Genomic DNA, 20,367 nt, shown 5'->3' with positions numbered 1-20,367 from the left:
TATTATAATCCGTTTGTTTCATTCTATTTTTCGATGAGGTAAATTGTAGCTCTCACGTGACCCAATAAATCTGGTCGGACTGCAAAAACTGCCAGGCTAAGGTGAGGCCGACCACTTTTTTTTTACTGTCCTCAAGGTCAGGTATCCTACCATACAAGTTTCATTCTATTTTTCGATGAGGTTTTTTTTGATGAATTTTTGTCCAACGTTTTTGCCATTTGTACAAAATCTGCCAGGTTAAGCCTAGGCCGACCAAGTGCGTTGGAATCTACTAAATGTCAGGTACCTCTACAGGGTAGGTATATTCTATTTTTTGATGAGGTTTGTTTCATGCAGCCGGCTCCCGGACTATTATGAAATACGCTGAACCAACCAATCGATCGATTCTAATAAACCGGAATCTATGTATAAAGTCAATCCTTATCACTTATTTCTTACCGGTTTTTGGGTGGACGAGAAATATGTCAAAATGGCTTTCACACTGTTTGCGGTCGTGTTTACTTTACGATTTTAACTCACAAAATGGACATTAAATCTAAATAGAGTGTTTATTGGAGTGTTGAACTAGTTATGTTACACAACAGTGGGCCTTACGGGCCGAACGATGTACCTATTAACATGGGAATGCCTGTGAATATGACTCAAATGTCAAATCCAATGAATTTAGGGCATAACTTGGGTAACATGCCCAAAATGCCTCAACAAGCACCTGAAACTGCAGCTCCGGTCTACGATATACCGGATTATCGATCATTCGGTCACTCGCCTTTAAATATGGGGCATCCCATGAGCCCTTTCCCAAACTATCATCAAATTAACTTTCAAACAAACTATGTCCATCCAAACCCTAATTTACCACATAATACGACACCAATCAGTCTTGAAAACAACATTCTGCCCATGAATTTGAACACACACAGCGAACACGGGCCTAGTTTGATGAATTACCATAATTCAGAAAGCAGAAAATTCGATTTAAACAACTTGAATTACAGAGAGAAACTCAGTCGGAAGGTACCAATTAATATACCTCAATTACATCCTAAAGTCTTCCAAAAACATCTAGGAATGGAGTCAGATCATGATCAGTATAATACAGTACAAGAAAATCCATTCTATGGTCATGATTCAACAAAACCAGAAAAGTCTATAATTGACAGTAATAGAAGAAAAAGCTTAGAGAATACAGTGAAACTTATTGAAGACATACTTATAAATAGCACACCTAAAAAATCAAAAAATGTAAATAATGAATCTATTTTAAATAATGCATTAAACAGATCAAGTTTTGATATGCGAAACACGAAATTACATGGATTGGATAATAGTGAAGAATTACGAAGCACAAATATTAATTTAAATCATAAAATAAGCACACATGATACTAATTCCAATACCGATTTGCTAAGATCCCGATTGGAACTCAAAGATACGAAATCAGAACATGGTCTAAATTTAATCAGTAAAAGCTCCGCAAAAAAATCTATAGATTTAAATACAAAACTGCAAAATCCGGAGGAAGATCATACTAAAACAAAGAAAACTGGTATAAATGAATTGCCAGATGATTTAAGTAAAACAAACAATGAAACGGAAAATAAAATACAGAGTGAAATTCATTGTGAACCTTTAAGACGGAGTCTTATGAATAATAATCAGATGGAAAAAGAGGAAAGATGGAGAGAGTCCAGTGAATCTGATTCAGAGAAAGAAGACTTAGTAGCAGAAGTTGACATCAAGAAAGAGATTATTGAAGATGTAGTCCAAGTAAAGGTATTCTTATTCTTGTATTTTGCATATCTTATATAGCGCACCATTGTGAACCTTCTCGTAATGCAGGAAGGTTGATTTTGGGCTGTAGCCACGCGTCAGTTGACATCTTTAGCGGTTAAATGGTTTTGTACCTAATTTTATGCAAGTTTTCAATTTCTCATTGTGATCATTGTACATTGTTAATCTCTGTTTGACCTAAGGATTGACTAGTAGGAATTGTATTCTTACTTTATTACTGATAGTTTCAACAAAAAGCGGGTCTTAATTTCCTACTACTAGAAAAAAATAATCAATATTTCAAACATTCAGTTCATATTTCTTACTTAAAGGTGGAGCCTGTGGAATGCAACGAAAGCGTGAGTCCACCGTTCCTCAAAGACAGTAACGCAATACCGAGAGATGTGTTAGACGCGGACGCTGTTATCGTTGAAGAGAATAACGTTGCAGTAGCAAAGGAAGCTGCGAGAAAGGGTAAGATTAGTGTAGGTGCGTGCGTGCGTGCGTGCGTGCGTGCGTGCGTGCGTGCGTGCGTGCGTGCGTGCGTGCGTGCGTGCGTGCGTGCGTGCGTGCGTGCGTGCGTGCGTGCGTGCGTGCGTGCGTGCGTGTGTGTGTGTGTGTGTGTTTCTGAGTATCTGATTTATATGCGGTTTTTTATTATTATTTGTAAAGTAGTTGCTACAATAGTATATCGTAATTTATGCAACAAGGGCATAACGCGATCCATTTTTACCCAAGCATGCATTTATGCCTGCTTGGGTAAAAATGGATCTTTACTTTACTTGCCTTTACTTCGATTGTGAGTAAAATAACCTAAAATATTTGATATATTTTAGGTTATTTTACCATAATTATTCAAGACTAAAGAAAATTGTACTCGGGACGGTCGGGCGCGCACCGGCACGGCTGACAGTTTGTATGGCACAATTTGGACTTTATTGCTAAATCAATAAGGGTCGTAATAGATGATTTTACTTAAGCTCTAGAGCAGCGGTCGGCAACCTTTTAGCAGCCAAGGGCTTGTGCACAAATCACGATAGAACACGTTGGGGGAGGGGGGGTATAAGGAAACCTCACGTGTATTTTTCTACAGTGAACGAAACTAAGAAAAAAACCTACCACATGAGTAGATATTTTTTTCTCGGTCGGTTTTTTTCGATTTCTTTACTCTGCACTTCAAAATAGCCAGTCTATTTAACGAAAATAGAAAAATAAACAAGATTTTCTATATACAATACTATTTATCTTAAAATGAGGTCGAATGAAAAAAAATAAAAAAAATACACGTGAGGTTGGGTTGCCGACCGCTGCTCTACAGCATAATAAGCAACTTTATGCCGCTTACATGCGACTTAAATGTCAATTTTCCGACCATGAGAAGTGAAAATGTATTTTATTTATATGTTACAAGTTTTCTAGCGGCGGTTCTTTGAAATGTTTTTATTATAATCTGTTCATTTTATTTAGTTAGAGATTTTTAAAATATTTCAAATAAAAACTAATTGCAATATGTACAAATCACCTATAACAAACTTTTCATTTAATTTTTTTTCAAATATATATATATCTATTTTTTTAATTTAATTAATTATTATATTCCAGGCTCAAATCCAAAGACCTACTTCGAATGTAACCACTGTAGCCTCCTCTTCAGACACCCGAAACGGTTCCTGATCCACACGAAATGGCACACATTCGGATTGACCAGCGAGACGCGGCACAGGATGGAGAAGGAGAGAGAGCTCCAGAAGAGTATGAAGAGAGAGGCTAGGATTATTGAAAGGTAATTTATGTGGAAGAAGAGGGGTCTTTGCCCACCAATGGGACACAACAGGCTTATAATAGCTTCCAATGCCTGCTGAAACCGGTTCATGGGTATCTATTGATGTACCCATGAATGGGTTCCAGCAGGTGTTCTACATGACATGACATCAAATCTCTCCAAACGGCCTCTACGTGTTGGATCCATATCCCCACGCACGCCTTATAAATGACCGGGCTCGAAAGACCCGAGAGTTTTAAAACGGAGATTCAAATAATAATAAAGGGCCTCTACGTGTTGGATCTGTATACCAACGCAGGCCTATCAAATGTCCGGGATGTATGATAATTTATGCTTTTAACAAGGAATATTACGCGTAGGGGGCGCCACCAGCAAAAACTGTCAACAAACCGCCTTGATGCATTAATGTCGTATTGACTTGTAACAAATAATCTGTGAAAACTTGTATAAAATGTGTAGTAGGGGTAATTCGTTATTAACTGGCCACTATTTAGTAACTGGCCACCCTAAAGTAAAAATGAACTATATTCACCTATAAACAGAATTCATTTTAGTATAAGGTTTCAATAACTGCCTGGTGAATAGAATTCATTTTTTGGTTATGGGGTGGCCAGTTACTAAAAGTGGCCAGTTACTGGTGAATTACCCTATTCACCTATAAACAGTATTCATTTTAGTATAAGGTGGCTAGTTATTGAAAGGTAGCCAATTATTGAAACCTTATACTAAAATTAATTCAGTTTACAGATGAATAGAATTCATTATTCATCCACATCCACCGATGGCCACGATCTTCAGTCATGAGGGAGCGGCCACTGGGAGAGAGAATTCATTTTTAGTTTAGGGTGGCCAGTTATTAGCCGGTGGCCAGTAATTAACGTATATATGCGTAGGGTTCTTCTTCCTCGCGTTATCCCGGCATTTTGCCACGGCTCATGGGAGTTTGGGTTCGCTTGGCAACTAATCCCAAGAATTGACGTAGGCATGCCTAGGGTTGTCCTTTTTTAATTTCGCGCTTTTTTCTACTGACATAGTGGGGTTACCAGAGTATAATCATCATCAGCACCATTATTTAAGAGTATGGCTCTTGTCGGTGGAGTATGCGCCAGTTTTCGCGGTCCTCGGCCAGGTTCTTTAGGTCCCAGAGTATAATAAAATATTATTTTTTAGAATGAATGCCCAGGAAGTGAAAGATGGGGCGGAGGGCGACGTGCACCCGTGTAAGGACTGCGACAAGGTGTTCTCAGTGAAGAACAGTCTCAAAAATCATCGGCAGAAGTAAGTGTTCTTTAATTGAATGTTTCTCTGCAGACATAAAATACGTCTTTATATAAAAATAGATGCCTTTCTGCAGACATAAAATCTAATTTACAATAACTAGGCAATTCTTTTTTATTTTTTTCTTATGTAACGATTTCAACATTTTCACCCTCAATTATGTTAGTGGATTTTGTAGTTACTCGAGCGTGTTAGATTAAGATATGAGTGATAGCTCGCTATCCGTGGACGTGGAGTTTACCTTAACCACTTTTAACCGTCTATGTTCGTCCTTTGGTTGCTGGGGAAAAATGACATATTTCCTGGTCACGGCACCAAATTGTAACACGTTTCACGTAAATCATAAAAAAAAAACACAATTAAAACTATAGATGAAATTAGATTAGCTTTTTGATGAGGTTTTGTATATAATATACTTAGATGCAGCACGGACAACGAAAAACCTTTTAAAACAGATGCACAAAATTCGTCTACGGCTCATAAAAGACATATCGTGCATGAAAAAATCTACTTTATGTTTCTTTCTAGTTGATGTTCAAGGTTTGATATTGTTTTTACAGTACATATGGTGCTACTTTACCGCCTTGGGGCGGAATTAAGTCAATACGTGCCTATGTCAAAAATTTAAAGGGCCATATGTACAGTCGACGTCAAAAATATGTTTATTTACTCCTTTGTGACTCATTTTACTCCTTTGTGAGAAGGCGAAAAGTGTAAACTTATCTTTGACGTCGACTGTACTGTAAAACGTTGTACAATACACGTGCGAAAAGGTAATTCGTAACTCGTGTCGATTTAAAACACTCCCTTCGATCGTATTTCAATTTATCGCCACTCTGGAATTTCCTACTTTTAGCACTTGTATCGTAAAGTACGAATTCTGCCCCAGATACCACCCGACTAGAGTCCGCGAGTGCAAGATCTGTCAGGCGTCGGTGACGGGGTGGATGGCGCTGCGCGCGCACATGGCGGCGCACGCGGCGGGCGCGGCGCCCGGCTTCGCGTGCGCCGACTGCCCCAAGCGGTTCAAGTACGCGCACTCTCTGGCCAAACACAGGGACACACACTTAGTAAGTGAAAAACAACGGGTTGCACTCCGGGAGTGCCGGCAGAAGTGAAAACTCAATGACGCACTATGTATAATTGAGGTTAACGCCATCTAGCGTTATTTCGTCGCATCACTTGAAACCCCTACGCACATCACTGTTAGTACTCGAGTTATATTAGTACCAGTTAGAGGGAAACTCACTAGATGGCATTTAAATTAATAAAGAAATACTCAATGTAACAGTTTTTCGATCAGGTCACGTGTCCGTCTTACGGTCACGTGACACCTGTTACGAGTTTAACATTCCCCATCACATAAAGTGCACAGTCCGCTAAAGAAGTTTTCACTTCAATAAACAGTGAAAGTTGTCTGAATCAGATCGCTCTTTAGCGATAAGGCCGCATGTCATTTACCTCTGCCTTCATATATTACATACATCAATTCGGTATTTGTTCTTAGTACATTTAGTTTGAGGTTGTGTAATAAAAATGATTTGTACATATTGTATTACAGTCGCCATCAGATATATCGGAGCGGCCGAGGTGTTCACAATATCTGAACACGCACTCTAACGCCTTGACAATAGAGGCGTGTTCAAATATTTGTGAGCGCCTTAGCTGCTCCGATATATCTGATGGCGACTGTACTTAGGTTCTGTTAGTAACGAAGAAATAATTTTGAGTCCAGTAAATCCGCTCGGTCTCTTCAAAATTGTTTCATAATATTCATTTTTTAGGGTTCCGTACCTCAAAAGGAAAAAACGAAATCCTTATAGGATCACTCGTGCGTCTGTTTTTCTGTCCGACCCCCCCCCCCCCCCCCAATATCTCCGAAACTACTGCGTCTAAAATTTTGAAGAAAAAAAAGATACATAACATAATATATTTCTTTACCTATAGATGACAGGAAAACCTAGAAAACCTATTGGAAATGTGCAGCCAAGCGTGAGTCGGACTTAATTACTTAGTTTTTGATCAGACTTCTACGGGTCTTTTAAAAACATTTCATTCCGTTTCACATAAAAAAATACATTGTTAAAAATTGAATAATGACTAATGTACCCTTGGAACGCGAGTACGACTCGCACTTGACCGGTTTTTTTCGCTTAAGACGCGTTTATGATGTGGTATCCAGAATTGTTTCACTACAACGAACAACTTTTGCAGGAAAAAACCCAAAGCTGCGAGCAATGCTCAAAAAAATTCGGGTCGCAGGCGTTATTGAAGATGCACATGAAATGTCACGAGCGGGCCGCCAGGGGCGCCACCTATAGGTGCACTTACTGCGGGAAAGGGTTCTTCGAGAGCTACAACTTGCAGGTAATGTAACTAGCACTATAGTTAGTGGAAATGTGTCTAAAAATTCTAAAAACCATAAAATAAATAAATAAATATTGGACATCTTACACAGATCAACCTAGCCCCAAACTAAACAAAGCTTGTACTATGGGTGCTAGGCGACGATATACATACTTATATAGATAAATACATACTTATATACATAGAAAACACCCATGACTCAGGAACAAATATTAGTGTTCATCACACAAATAAATGCCCTTACTAAGATTCTAACCCAGGACCATCGGCTTCGCGGGCAGGCCCACTAGGCCAGACCGGTCGTCACCATCTTACACAATACTTTCGATTAAACAAGTGCGAGTCGGACTCGCGCACGAAGGGTTCCGTACCATAAAGCAAAAAAAAACAACGGAAAAAAATGCAAAAAGAAAACGGTCACCCATCCAAGTACTGACCACGCCCGACGTTGCTTAACTTTGGTCAAAAATCACGTTTGCTGTATGGGAGCCCCATTTAAATCTTTATTTTATTCTGTTTTTAGTATTTGTTGTTATAGCGGCAACGGTTCGTGAGATACAGCCTGGTGACAGACAGACGGACAGACGGACGGACGTACGGACGGACAGCGAAGTCTTAGTAATAGGGTCCCGTTTTACCCTTTGGGTACGGAACCCTAAAAATCACACTCAAATCGGTGCATCCATTCGGAAACTACGGTGCAACAGGCAGACACATTTAATTGGGAAAGGGAAATGAGCTTACACTTGTACAGGTTAAAGGACCTCACATTAATCGACTGAGAAGAAAAAGTTGTTATTAACTGAAATTTACTCTAGTGTTTCGTTTTTCTTTTTGGCCAAGCCAATTAACAAATTTCCTTTGAAATACAAAGCAATTGTTACGTTTACCGCAAAACACAGAAATAACTACGTAGTAAAAAGTCGTCAGAACCCACAGACAAAACATCCTCCAGACTGAACATAGTCGCGCTACCCCCTCTGCCACGCATTTGGTAATTTTACTCCATGTTCGAGTCGAAAGTGTCTTTGTGTGACGTCCGTGTCTTTGAACGGACCAATCACGGCACGGGACTTCGCTCACCTCGTCCCGCGCATCCCCGTATTTTTGGCATCAACGGTTGCATGAAATAATTGCTCTAAACTCGGTCTAGAGGATTCCTAGTCTATGTCAGAACCATCTTGAAGTTTCGACGGATTATCGACTATCTCTATGAACAAAAGATTACAAGAGCCATTAAAATATATAATAAATTACCCCACAGTATAACGACCGAGATTAGAGATAGCGTATTCAAGAAAAAGCTTGTAGACCTACTGATAAAAAAATGCTACTATAGTATAGACGAATTCCTTAATGACAAAGATTTAAATTGACTAGACACTTAATTAGATGTGACAAATACTATTATAATTAATGAGAATAAATTTAAATGTATGTAATTAAACTGTATAATACCATTATTCATTAATCTTTAGTACTACATATAAGATGTTACAAAATATAACATAAGTATAGAAATAAGTCATTGTAATGCCCTCACAGGGTAGCATGTACTATTCCTAAGATATATAATCAACACCATGTATTCTTATGCATCATTGTACTGTACATGTATACAATAAATAAATACAAATACAAGTCAAATAATTGACAAAGGACCACCCCTGGCGCATGATCCTTTGCCATCGTGTTTTAACGGAAACATGCTATTTCAGTCAGTCTCGGTACAAAAAGTACTGACGTTGACTGAAGTAGCATGACAAATACGAACGTTTCCGAGAAAATACTATGCAAAGTAGTATAATCAAAGAGAATAGATAGTATAGAGGGGTCCTGTCATAGTACATTTTGTAGTCACTGTAAATGACTGCCATCTATCGACACACGACTAAAACTCAAAATAAAGACGTATAAAATTATCAAAACAAAAATATATATATGGATAAATGATTTTATTATTTTTATATCATTTTGACCCATGTTCATTCACCGATATCTATGTGTTAATATTGTTAAATATGAAACGGTGTCGTCACGCCATCTAGCCGAGCGTAGGCCAAAGGTGTCTGCGGCATCTATCAGAGAATGACTTTTTCTTGATTTCCGAGGCACGTTTTTTTCTTAGACTTTATTCATCTTATACGAAGTTACATATGTCATTGGTATTATGCAGTAAATCTTTGTAGTTGTCAGTTATATAAGATGCCCTAAGTGCAGAGTTATTGTCATTTCTATTCTTTATTCATAGGTACTTGTACTATTATTTACCAGTACATGTTTTGACAGGTACACGAGAGGACACATCGCAACGAACGGCCATTCACGTGCGACATCTGCAAGACCAGCTTCGGGACCAATTCCAGTCTCAAGCGGCACCTCAAAGTTGTGAGTATACTTTTATTATGAACAGGCAACCATACGCCTGTGGGCTTGTGCACAAATCACGCGAGATTCGATAGGGGGAGGGGGGGTCACGAAAAAATCACGTAAGGGAGGGGGGTATAAGGAAACCTCACGTGTATTTTTCTACAGTGAACGAAACTAAGAAAAAAAAACCTACCATGTGAGTAGATACTTTTTGTCGGTTTCGTTAAACATAAATCTTCACTCTGCAGCTGCACTTCAAAATAGCGAGTCTATTTAACGAAAATAAAAAAATAAACAAGATTTTCAAAAAGTAGAGAGTCAAAAAGTAGCCGAAATCACCTCGCGTGATTTGTGCACAACCCGTTAGTGACTTTTGCTTGTCACTTGACGATATTTCTTTAAACATTTTTTTTTTAAATTAAGCTAAAGAAAAATAAATATGAAGGAACTGTAATTATTAGAACCATCAATAGACGCGAGAGATATAATATAATAACTACTAACATATATACTAACTATAATAACTAATAACATTTGACTTTCAGTCTCACAGCACCTCAAAACCCTACACCTGCGAAACATGCCACCGCAGCTTCGCGTCTAGCACGACTCGCGCGCGGCACACGGCGCGCGCGCACGGCGACCCCTCCGCCTTCCCGCACAAGTGCGCGCTGTGCCCGAGGCAGTATAGCGCGTTAAAGGAGCTACAGAGACATATAGGGAAGACGCATAAGGAGGAAAGAGATAGAGGAGAAATAGGTTAAAAAAAAGCTATTCTTACACTCGCTATGTTAGTCATTTTTTAGGTTTTCGGCCTAAATGGCTGACAAAGAATATACGTTATATGTTTGCAATAAAGTGGATAATCAGTTAACACCGTCAAAAGTGCAAGCTCTGTCCAAGACAGTACACTGCCCTTAAAGGAGCCTACTGATTAACAGTCCGCCGGACGGTATCGGCCTGTCAGTTGTTCGGAACTGTCAAAATTTTGTTCTAACTGACAGGCCGATACCGTCCGGCTGACTGTTAATCAGTGGGCCCCTTAAGGAGCTACAGAGACATATAGGGAAGACGCATAAGGAGGAGAGAGATAGAGGAGAAATAGAGTAAAAAACACTGTAAAAAGTAGTCGCGTCGGTTTCTAATGGCTGGTCTTAAATATACCTTATGTCTTTGCAATAGGGTATAGTTAGTTCACACCTTCACATTGCATGCTCTGTCCGAGATAGAAGTGCGCTGAAGGAGCTGCAGAGACATATAGGGAAGACGCATAAGGAGGAAAGGGATAGAGGAGAAATAGGTTAAAAGAAGATATTCTTACACTCGCCATGTTAGTGATTTTTTTAGGTTTTCGGCCTAAATGGCTGACAAAGAATATACCTTATATGTTTGCAATAAAGTGGATAATCAGTTAACACCGTCAAAAGTGCAAGCTCTGTCCAAGACAGGGCATTGCCTTAAGGAGCTACAGAGACATATAGGGAAGACGCATAAGGAGGAGAGAGATAGAGGAGAAATAGAGTAAAAACACTGTAAAAAGTAGCCGCGTCGGTTTCTAATGGCTGGTCTTAAATATACCTTATGTCTTTGCAATAGGGTATAGTTAGTTCACACCCTCACAAGTGCATGATGTGCCCGAGATAGAAGTGCGCTGAAGGGGCTACAGAGACATATAGGGAAGACGCATAAGGAGGAGAGAGATAGAGGAGAAATAGAGTAAAAACACTGTAAAAAGTAGTCGCGTCGATTTCTAATGTCTGGTCTTAAATATACCTTATGTCTTTGCAATATGGTTTAGTTAGTTCACACCCTCACAAGTGCATGCTCTGTCCGAGATAGAAGTGCGCTGAAGGAGCTACAGAGACATATAGGGGAGACGCATAAGCAGGAGAGAGATAGAGGAGAAATAGGGTAATCAATACAAAACACTAAGATTTACATTTTAAACTGGCTAGATTTCAAGATGGCGGCAACTAATAACAAGTGTCATGTTAGTCGTTTTCGAGGTTTTCAGTTACCACAGAGCTCGGAAGCACCGCGTTCGCACACTTGCAAAATGGGCCTTATTGCAAACTTGTAAGGTCCATAATGGTCAGTTAAGACCGTTGTTGGTACAGTCGCCATCAGATACAAATATCTAAACACGCCTCTATTCTAACAGTATCTAATTTTGTATAGTATTTTAGTGTGCTAAGCGTAACGAAGATTTGGCAAAATGGTAGATTTGTCCATATTAAAAGATGTATATAAATGTAACGTACCTATATGAAATCTGTAAGTTTAAGGTAAAACAAATTAATTTATAATAAGAAATCTCAAAAATAGCCTGCGGTGGCCGCTTCACGTAAAGCGGGCCGTACGCTTGTTTGCCACCGTCGTGGTATAAAAAATTTAATCGATGACAAAAACTTCTTGTTATATCTTCAGCCTATTTTATATGTGATAGATTTATTTTAAGCGATAAGACCGCCTTTTTGTATTTTTAATATTATTTTTATGTACATAGATTAAATAACCATGTGTACAGAAATAAAACATTTAATTTCTGTTTTTGTATCTCGATAAAATGGACTAATAGGGAATATTACGCGAAACTGTGCATAGGGGGCGAAACAAGAAAATCGAAATTTCGTTATCTAACCTCTCTATAACTCTTGCGTATTCGAGCGACAAAGAGGCAGATAACTAAATTTCGATTTGCCCGTTTCCCGGTAGGCCCTTGTTAACAAACCGCCTTGATGCATCAATGTCATATTTTATTGTCTGTGAAAACTTGTCAAATAACAGTTTAAGTTAGCCCCCATTCGCACGACAGCTTTTTCAACGCGCGTTAAAAAAGCGCTTGAATCTGTCCGCACTCTAAATTCGATTTAATGACAAAGGCTTAAAGTCGAAAATCCAACAACGCTTGATAAAAAGACCACCGCTGTCGTGTGCATACATACATAAGGTTATCCATTTGTGTTGTGTCATTCAAACGCTTTTTTAAAGCGCGTTGAAAAAGCTGTCGTGCGAATGGGGCCTTACAGTTTACAGTATGTATAAGTTACTCTATGGTTTACTAGCTAGCTTAGTGCTGCACTCTGGCGGCAGAACATTGCAGTAATACCCCCTATACCACTCTCATATTATAGTTCGTTTTTTAGCATTAGAAATAAGGTAAACAATCTTGATGTGTCTTTTAATTGAAAAGCACATTTTAAAAATAAGTTACTGCAAATATGTAACAATTATGAATCTAATACTTTCATTTATATTCTTCTGCTTTCAAAAGTAATAGTTATTAATTTTTAAAAAGCATTTTTCAATTAAAAGACGTGTCAAGATCGCTTACCTTCTTTCAAGTTTTCTAATGCTAAAAAAAACGAACTATAGTATTATATCGGGGATGTAATGTAAATACAGTTTTCATAATTTTTACTCTTAATAATGACATAAGTAACAACTAGTATGAATTGTAATATAAAATCGTTTTTGAAGCATAGTTATTAATTATTAATGTTGTATTTGAAAATGTAGTAAATTTCAACTTCTTCTAGGAAAATACGTTCTATTTGTATAGTGTTAGTTGTTGTCATTGTATTTTTATGTATATTAGAATATATTTTTTATTTTTTGTTAAATTCTTATAAAAGACATAGCCTTAAGATTTTTGATATATTTATAATAAGTCATTTTCTATCAAACAACCATGGGTAAAATACTTTAGAAGTGCTGCGTGGATTCTGCTACAGCTGCTATACCATAATTAAAAATGTTACATGCCAACATCATGGACACAAGCGAGCCAATATGAACCTTATTTGAAAGCATGAAGGTTACATTTACAGCATACACTGCACTATAAACTTGGTGTCTAGACGGTTAACCTTTTCGCCACAGACGGCAATTGACGTCGATCGTTTTTTTATGAAAATCTGCTGAAAAACACCCTACTTTTAGGTTGGCATTATTTATTCACAAAACTAAATATTACCCCCGTGGCGTCAGTGGCGCGGCATATAGATGCGCCGTTTGGCGTTCAAAAGGTAACGCAAACAATGTGACATCTGACATACAATTGCATACATTTGTATTTTCTTCGAGTTATCGAATTTTCCCATATTCTTAATTTGTTAAGGATTTGTCTCGTTTTTGATGAAATGTAAATATGTATTCATAATGTTAAACTATCGAATATTACTTCTAGAATTTTTGTATAAGTGTTAAATCGATAGATGTAATTTATTAATTATTAAGTATTAAGTCACGGAGATTAAAGGTCACATATCTTACAAACTGTTTTATTTATGTTTTTGTAATTTTTCTACGAAATCTTTTGACTTTGAAGCGCCGTCTTTTGTTACATACAGTCAGCAGCAGAAGTCGCTATACTCTCCAGGTGCTCAAAGAGAGGTAAACGTTTAAACTGTCAAAAAGTTGTTGTCTGTCATGGTAGCATTTACTTGTGAGCGCTCAACATGTCACAAATATCTAAACAGTCGCTATTCATTAATTTCTACACTTACAACAAATCATTGATACCTTAGCTGTCGAAAAACCACTGGTATCTAAGCGGTCAACGTGTCAAATATATCTGAACAATATGGAAAAATAGACGTTTAAAGCATACATGTATGGTCGTATATGGAATGAATAATAGCTATGCTAATTTCAGGTAAAGCGTTTTGACAATCATCGAAAGCAGTACAGTCTTGTCATCACATACATCTATCTCACGTTTTGCCCTTCAACCATTGACAGGGGCCTGTCAGTCAACTTACTGCAAACTATTTCTATTATTGAATAGAATCATCAAAATGAATGAGTGACACATAGCGAAAGCTAACTGAAGCCGAATTTAGAGCCAATTGTCAAGGCACGTTGTGGTCTTGTTACTAAGGCGTTTGCTTTTCAAAGCAGAGACCGCGGGTTCAAATCTCAGTCGGACGCACCTAGAGATTACAGCTTTTTTTTTTGGGTTTCATTTCTATTATTACTTTGTAGTTTTATTTTATAATAATTTCGCATACGTTTATATGTTTTTAGGGTTCCGTACCCAAAGGGTAAAACGGGACCCTATTACTAAGACTGCTATCCGTCCGTCCGTCTGTCACCAGGCTGTATCTCACGAACCATGATAGCTAGAGTTGAAATTTTTACAGGTGATGTATTTCTGTTGCCGCTATAACAACAAATACTAAAAACAGAATAAAATAAAGATTTAAATGGGGCTCCCATACAACAAACGTGATTTTTGACCAAAGTTAAGCAACGTCGAACGTCGGGCGTGGTCAGTACTTGGATGGGTGACCGTTTTTTTTTTTGCATTTTTTTCCGTTTTTTTTTGCATTATGGTACGGAACCCTTCGTGCGCGAGTCCGACTCGCACTTGCCCGGTTTTTTGAAGATATGTCACATGTAGCGTATGTACGGCTTTCTAACAGGACGTTGTAGGTTTGAAACCGCAGTGGGCGTTCCTTAGATTACTCCTGTGCGGAATGCCATTTGATGTTCACTGCTAGGTTATACTAACAATAAGTTCAAAGATATACAGTATATATCAGAACGAAAGGCCAAGAAAGAGACCCATTAATGTTTAGGTCATAACTGCATGAACACTGAACCACTTTTACTATGGGACCAACCCCGAAAACGCGGAAAAATAATTGGAAGTTTCATACATTTTGCTGGTCTGATATTGAAATTTTCTATGGGAGAGTAAATTTTTTCCGGGGTTTCGGGGTTGGTCCCATAGTAAAAGTTGCTCAGTATGACCTAAACATTAATGGGTCTCTTTCTTGACCTTTCGTTCTGATTCTGATACATACTGTATACATATACCTCCTTATACTCTATCCTCTCTGCTAAGTTGTAAAAACAAAATTCGTCATTCCTATGGTCAACAGTTAGCATATTACGTAGGTATATGCATGGCAGTGATGGTTTTATCGCATAGGTACATCTATAGAAGAGGAGGCACCGTTCTTCCGGATCATGAGTCCAGCCAACAAAATAAAGAGAGGAGTCATAGTTGGATATGCTTAACACCTTTACTGCCCTCGGCCACGGCTAGCCTCTATTACAAAGCCATAAGGTTTACATGTCAGATTGGGACAGTGAACGTGTTAAGTTTCAATTCTATTATTTTCTCCTTCGTTCTTTGATCGATTCGGAGCATCGTATTTTAGTACTATATAGTATATTTTAGTACAATAAGCGGGCTAAATAAATATATTAACATATAATATGCTCTACGGTTTGGAAGAACGGCCGCCTATGATAGTTAAAATAAAAAACCGATCATTCTCGTAGAATCTAAGTACTTAATACTTATTTATTGTCTAAGTTTGACACTTGACGATAAAATACTTCTTTAAGAAAGGAGGTGTCAATTCGTAGTTGCTACAGTATTTTTTTAAAAGTTAAACAGATAAAATGTTGATGCTTAGTTACCATTGAAATAACAACTGCTTAGCAACTGGTGGCACCCAGGCTGCTGACGTACGTGATTTGACGTACGTGCGTGTAGGTATTAATGACAGCAGCTTGAATTTGATTGCTTAGTTACCACTGGCTTTCTAACCATTATTGTCATTGTGATTAAATAAGGGTGTATGTGTTAAAGAAAAACTCAGAAGTTAAGATATATGTGACGAACTGAAAGTCTACGCTAAAATGACAACTTAGATGTCCTTATTTTTATGACGATTGAAGTGTATATGTTTTCTTGGACACCTTGCCCGCTCAGGTATATCTGCTGCTGACTGTAAAAATAATAATCTTGAAGTTCTTTGTCAAAATCTCATTTTTGATACAAGTTTTTATTACTGACTGTACTTATACCGCTGATCCGATTTAAATGAAATTCGGTATGGAAATTGAGGCCCACAGGTCATTGAATAGTTTTTATTAATCATCAATTAACCGGTTTATTAATGAACGAAATAATATAACGGTTTAGGAACTATATTAACCGTTTTATCAAAACCGGTTCCAAGCCCTGCCATTTTTTTTTTTTAATTATGAATGGGCTTACTCATGGCCACAGACTAGCCGAGGCGTAGACGTGGCCTACGATGGAGCGAGCTCGCCCAGAAGGTGCCTGTTCACTCTTGATTTGAAGGTTGCCGGGTTATAAGAACACGGAAATATAGACGCCGGCAAGGAATTCCATTTCTTGGCAGTGCGCATAAGGAAAGTAGAAGCAAAGCGCTTCGTGCGAATTGGTGGAATATCTACCAAGTAAGGATGGAAACCGGCCGTGCGTCTAAAAGTCCGATGGTAGAATGGGGACGGTGGAATAAGCTCGTGTAGCTCTTGGGCACACTCCCCGAAGTGCAACCTGTAGAATACCGACAGGCTGGCGACTTTCCGCCGATGGGCCAGAGACTGAAGCTTAGCCGTTAGCTTCTTGTCGCCAATCATCCTCCTGGCTCTGCGCTCCACTGAGTCCAAAGCGGCGAGTTGGTATTTAGCTGAGCCATCCCACAGGTGGCTGCAATACTCCATACACGACCGGACTTGAGCTTTGTAAAGTGTTAGAAGCTGTCCAGGTGTGAAGTATCGCTTCACCTTATTTAGGACGCCCAGCTTTCTGGCCGCAGTTTGTGCTTTAGACTCAATGAAGCTGCCGAAGCTGAGGACTGAACTCAGCTCCATGCCGAGGAGTTCCAGGCTGTCGGTAATAGGTACAGATGCACCCCGGAAAGAAGGAGTCAGGTCGAATGGACTCCGTTTTGCGGAAAATAGACACGTCTGCGTTTTGGAGGCATTGAACGTGACCAGATTGTCATCACCCCACTGGGAAACGAGACTAAGGGTCAAGTTCATTCGCTCAACCATGGCCTCTCTGTGAACGTATATCCTCCCTGCTGTCCCCTGCACTAGCCAAATAAGGTAAATGTACGCTTCACCGAATGCTTAAGCCCTAGACTTACGTTTAATTTTTTTATTCGTTCTGATATTTTCTTACGAATATGTTCAATACTAAAATAGAAACATAGATAAATTTGTCCTCATTTAAACATACCTATAAATTACTGAATTGATTGGACGTGTATTAAAAACATTTTTAAAGTCATTTCTTCCAATTTCCTTGTTTGTACCGTTTACCGAACTAAGAAACGTGATTTGCACATTATACCGAATAGGGAGCCCGCATTACCGAACTAGGAAATAATTGTATGAAAATATGGTGATGAGTGGTGCTCAAACTTCAGTAGTTCACTATTAAATCCCTACTATGCTTCGTTTTTTAGCATTATAAAGATGGTAAGCGATCTTGACGTGTCTTTTTTATTGAAATAATTCTTTTGAAAAATAAGTCAGTAAGTAAGGTACGCAACAATTATAAAACATGTACGCATATGTATAAAATAATTTGGCTGTTTCATAAATTTTGGCTGGTCCTTTTTCTATGGAAGGGTAAATTTTTTTTCACGATTTCGGAGTTGGTCCCATAGTAAAAGTTGCTCAGTATAATCCTAAAACCTCCCTGGGAATGGGAATGTAGTTAATTTTTAGCCAACCTGTATGTGAACCCCGGAATTTCATAACAAAAGATAAAAGTTTAAAAAATCACAATCGCCCACGACGAGAGGAATCTAAAAAAATTTTTGAACATCATGCTTCATTATTTTTATTATCCTATTCAGTTTTTTTGTCCACGTTCCAAGACTATTATCAGGCGTCCAATAAGTATGTCTAAAGTTTGAAAAGCGCTGGCATTGAAATAATGGTCACAAAAAATAAACATATAAATATCGACCTAGCCGTTATCGTAATAAGGATGATATTCTCATGAACGTCGAATAGAAACATGGCCAACGCAAACATGAGTTCGGTAGCAGAGACCATGGGTACCATTCACCGAACGGCCGTTCGGTGAACGAAACATGGAAAATATGTGGAACCTATTTCGCGAACGGATTTTGAAAATAGTATTTTAATCGTAATCAATGTGGTATAACTACAAATCTATCATTAAATTTAATACTTGAATCCATTACAAAACCGTACATGTATAAAGTTCTTGTTAATACTGACGTAAAATATCTAAAATTATTGTTTGATAATAGTCTTGCCAAAAACCTTATTTTGATGCCAAAAAGTCGTAAAACATGAACATTTCAAACGCAGTTTTATAATAATCTATATAGGTTATTGTTGTTCGGCAATTGCTCATAAAATTACAAATACATTAAGTTATTTGTGAAATTAGGTAGTTAATCTAAATAGTTCGTAATCAACCATTAAAAAAATAATTTCAAAAACATACGCTTTCCCTGATTTCGGACGCTGTTCGATAATACCTTCCAATCAAATTGTCGGTGTACTCATCACCGAACTCACATTAAGCTTAATTTCTGATAATATGACTGCACTAAATTAATTAAATTTACTAAAATACACAAACTAATTAAGTAGTCACACTGAAAAACCATACTTTGAAACACAGAAATAAATTTAAAAGGTTTTATGACCTTAAGAAATATACGCAACTTCTTACCGATTTCTTTAAGGTTGCCCATACAAAGTGGCAATCGGGAGCAACGATCCGTTTCGATCAGTTGCCACGTCCCAACTGCGGGACAAATTGGCCGACTCTGAGGCATAGTTGAAGGGATAGGTATTTAACTCGTGGAAAAAAAATACGCAAGTAAATATCAGCTGTAAATAATCGACTTATAGCCTAAAATAGAAGAAATTCGGTGATACGGACGGATATTGAGCGTTCGGTGGAGCGTACTTTTACCTTATCTCTCAACAACCGTACTGTCATCTGCATAACCTACAATGCTGGGTTGCAGCATGTCGTTAATGTGGAGCAGGAAAAGGGTTGCGGAGAGAACAGACCCCTGAGGAACACCGGCGTCAATGGCCATGAGGTCCGAAGAGCAGCCATCAATAACTACTCTGATCGACCGTTCACTCAAGAAATCAGATAGCCAGCTACAAAAGTCAGCAGGGATGCCGTATGCAGGAAGCTTGCTAAGGAGACTTGCGTGCCAAACCCTGTCAAAGGCCTTCGAGATGTCCAGTGAAACAGCAAGCGCTTCTCGATGGCCTCGCCGCAGCAGTGCGTGACATACGCTAAAAGATCCCCAGTAGACCGACCTCGGCGAAAGCCATATTGACGGTCACTGAGCAGATCATTTGCTTCGAGGTATGCCAGCAGCTTGCCGTTAAGTACCCTTTCCATGACTTTACAGAGCATGGAGGTAATGGCGATTGGTCGGTAATTGCAGGGATCAGCACGACTACCCTTCTTGGGTACTGGCTGCACGTTTGCAAGCTTCCAGGATATCGGCACCGTTCTTGTTTGGAGAGAGAGGCGGTACAGGCGTGTCAGTACAGAAGACAACTCAGGCGCACACTGCTTTAGTACACGTGCAGGTATACCGTCTGGTCCACTGGCCTTATTCACGTCAAGATTCTGCAGAGCTCGGCGTACCTCTTTTTGATGAATAGCAATTCTCTGCATAGAGGAACTGCATTGAGGTAGCGTAGGTGGAAGTTTTGAGCCTGCGTCTAGACGTGAATTGCTCGCAAACAGAGAAGCAAACAAGTTTGCTTTCTCTGTCGCGGAGTGGGCCAGTGTCCCATCAGGTTTCTGCAGAGGTGGCAATGTGGATCGGCAGAAGTTGGATTCGACCGCTTTCGACAGGGACCAGAACCGCTTGCTACCAGGAGGGTAGGAGGCGAGTTTGGCCCCTATTCGACTGACGTGGTCGAATCGAGCCTTTCGAAGCACCCGTTTGCAGGACTTGGCAGCTGAGTTAAAGGCTTTTTTCCTCGCGCGAACCCTCTGTGCTCCA

General features: G+C 38.8%; 1 protein-coding gene across 1 annotated transcript; it reads left to right on the top strand.

Annotated features, from left to right (window-relative positions):
* Positions 1-457: 457 nt before the first annotated feature.
* On the top strand, positions 458-10,465 carry LOC134677863 (zinc finger protein 184-like). The gene is made up of 8 exons (XM_063536286.1): positions 458-1,773; positions 2,103-2,244; positions 3,373-3,553; positions 4,724-4,831; positions 5,721-5,901; positions 7,046-7,198; positions 9,488-9,586; positions 10,114-10,465. The coding sequence occupies exons 1-8, from the start codon at positions 571-573 to the stop codon at positions 10,330-10,332; spliced, it is 2,286 nt and encodes a 761-aa protein (XP_063392356.1). The 5' UTR covers positions 458-570; the 3' UTR covers positions 10,333-10,465.
* Positions 10,466-20,367: the final 9,902 nt, after the last annotated feature.

Source organism: Cydia fagiglandana, chromosome 27 (assembly GCF_963556715.1).
Source record: "Cydia fagiglandana chromosome 27, ilCydFagi1.1, whole genome shotgun sequence".
Taxonomy (NCBI): domain Eukaryota; kingdom Metazoa; phylum Arthropoda; class Insecta; order Lepidoptera; family Tortricidae; genus Cydia; species Cydia fagiglandana.
Note: the sequence above shows the minus strand (reverse complement) of the source record. Positions and strands in the feature narration are given on the sequence as shown.

Coding starts and splice junctions, on each gene's coding strand:
- LOC134677863 (XM_063536286.1), top strand. CDS start 571: ATGTTACACAACAGTGGGCCTTACGGGCCGAACGATGTACCTATTAAC. Junction 1,774..2,102: donor AAGATGTAGTCCAAGTAAAG/GTATTCTTATTC, acceptor TCTTACTTAAAG/GTGGAGCCTGTGGAATGCAA. Junction 9,587..10,113: donor TCAAGCGGCACCTCAAAGTT/GTGAGTATACTT, acceptor TTTGACTTTCAG/TCTCACAGCACCTCAAAACC.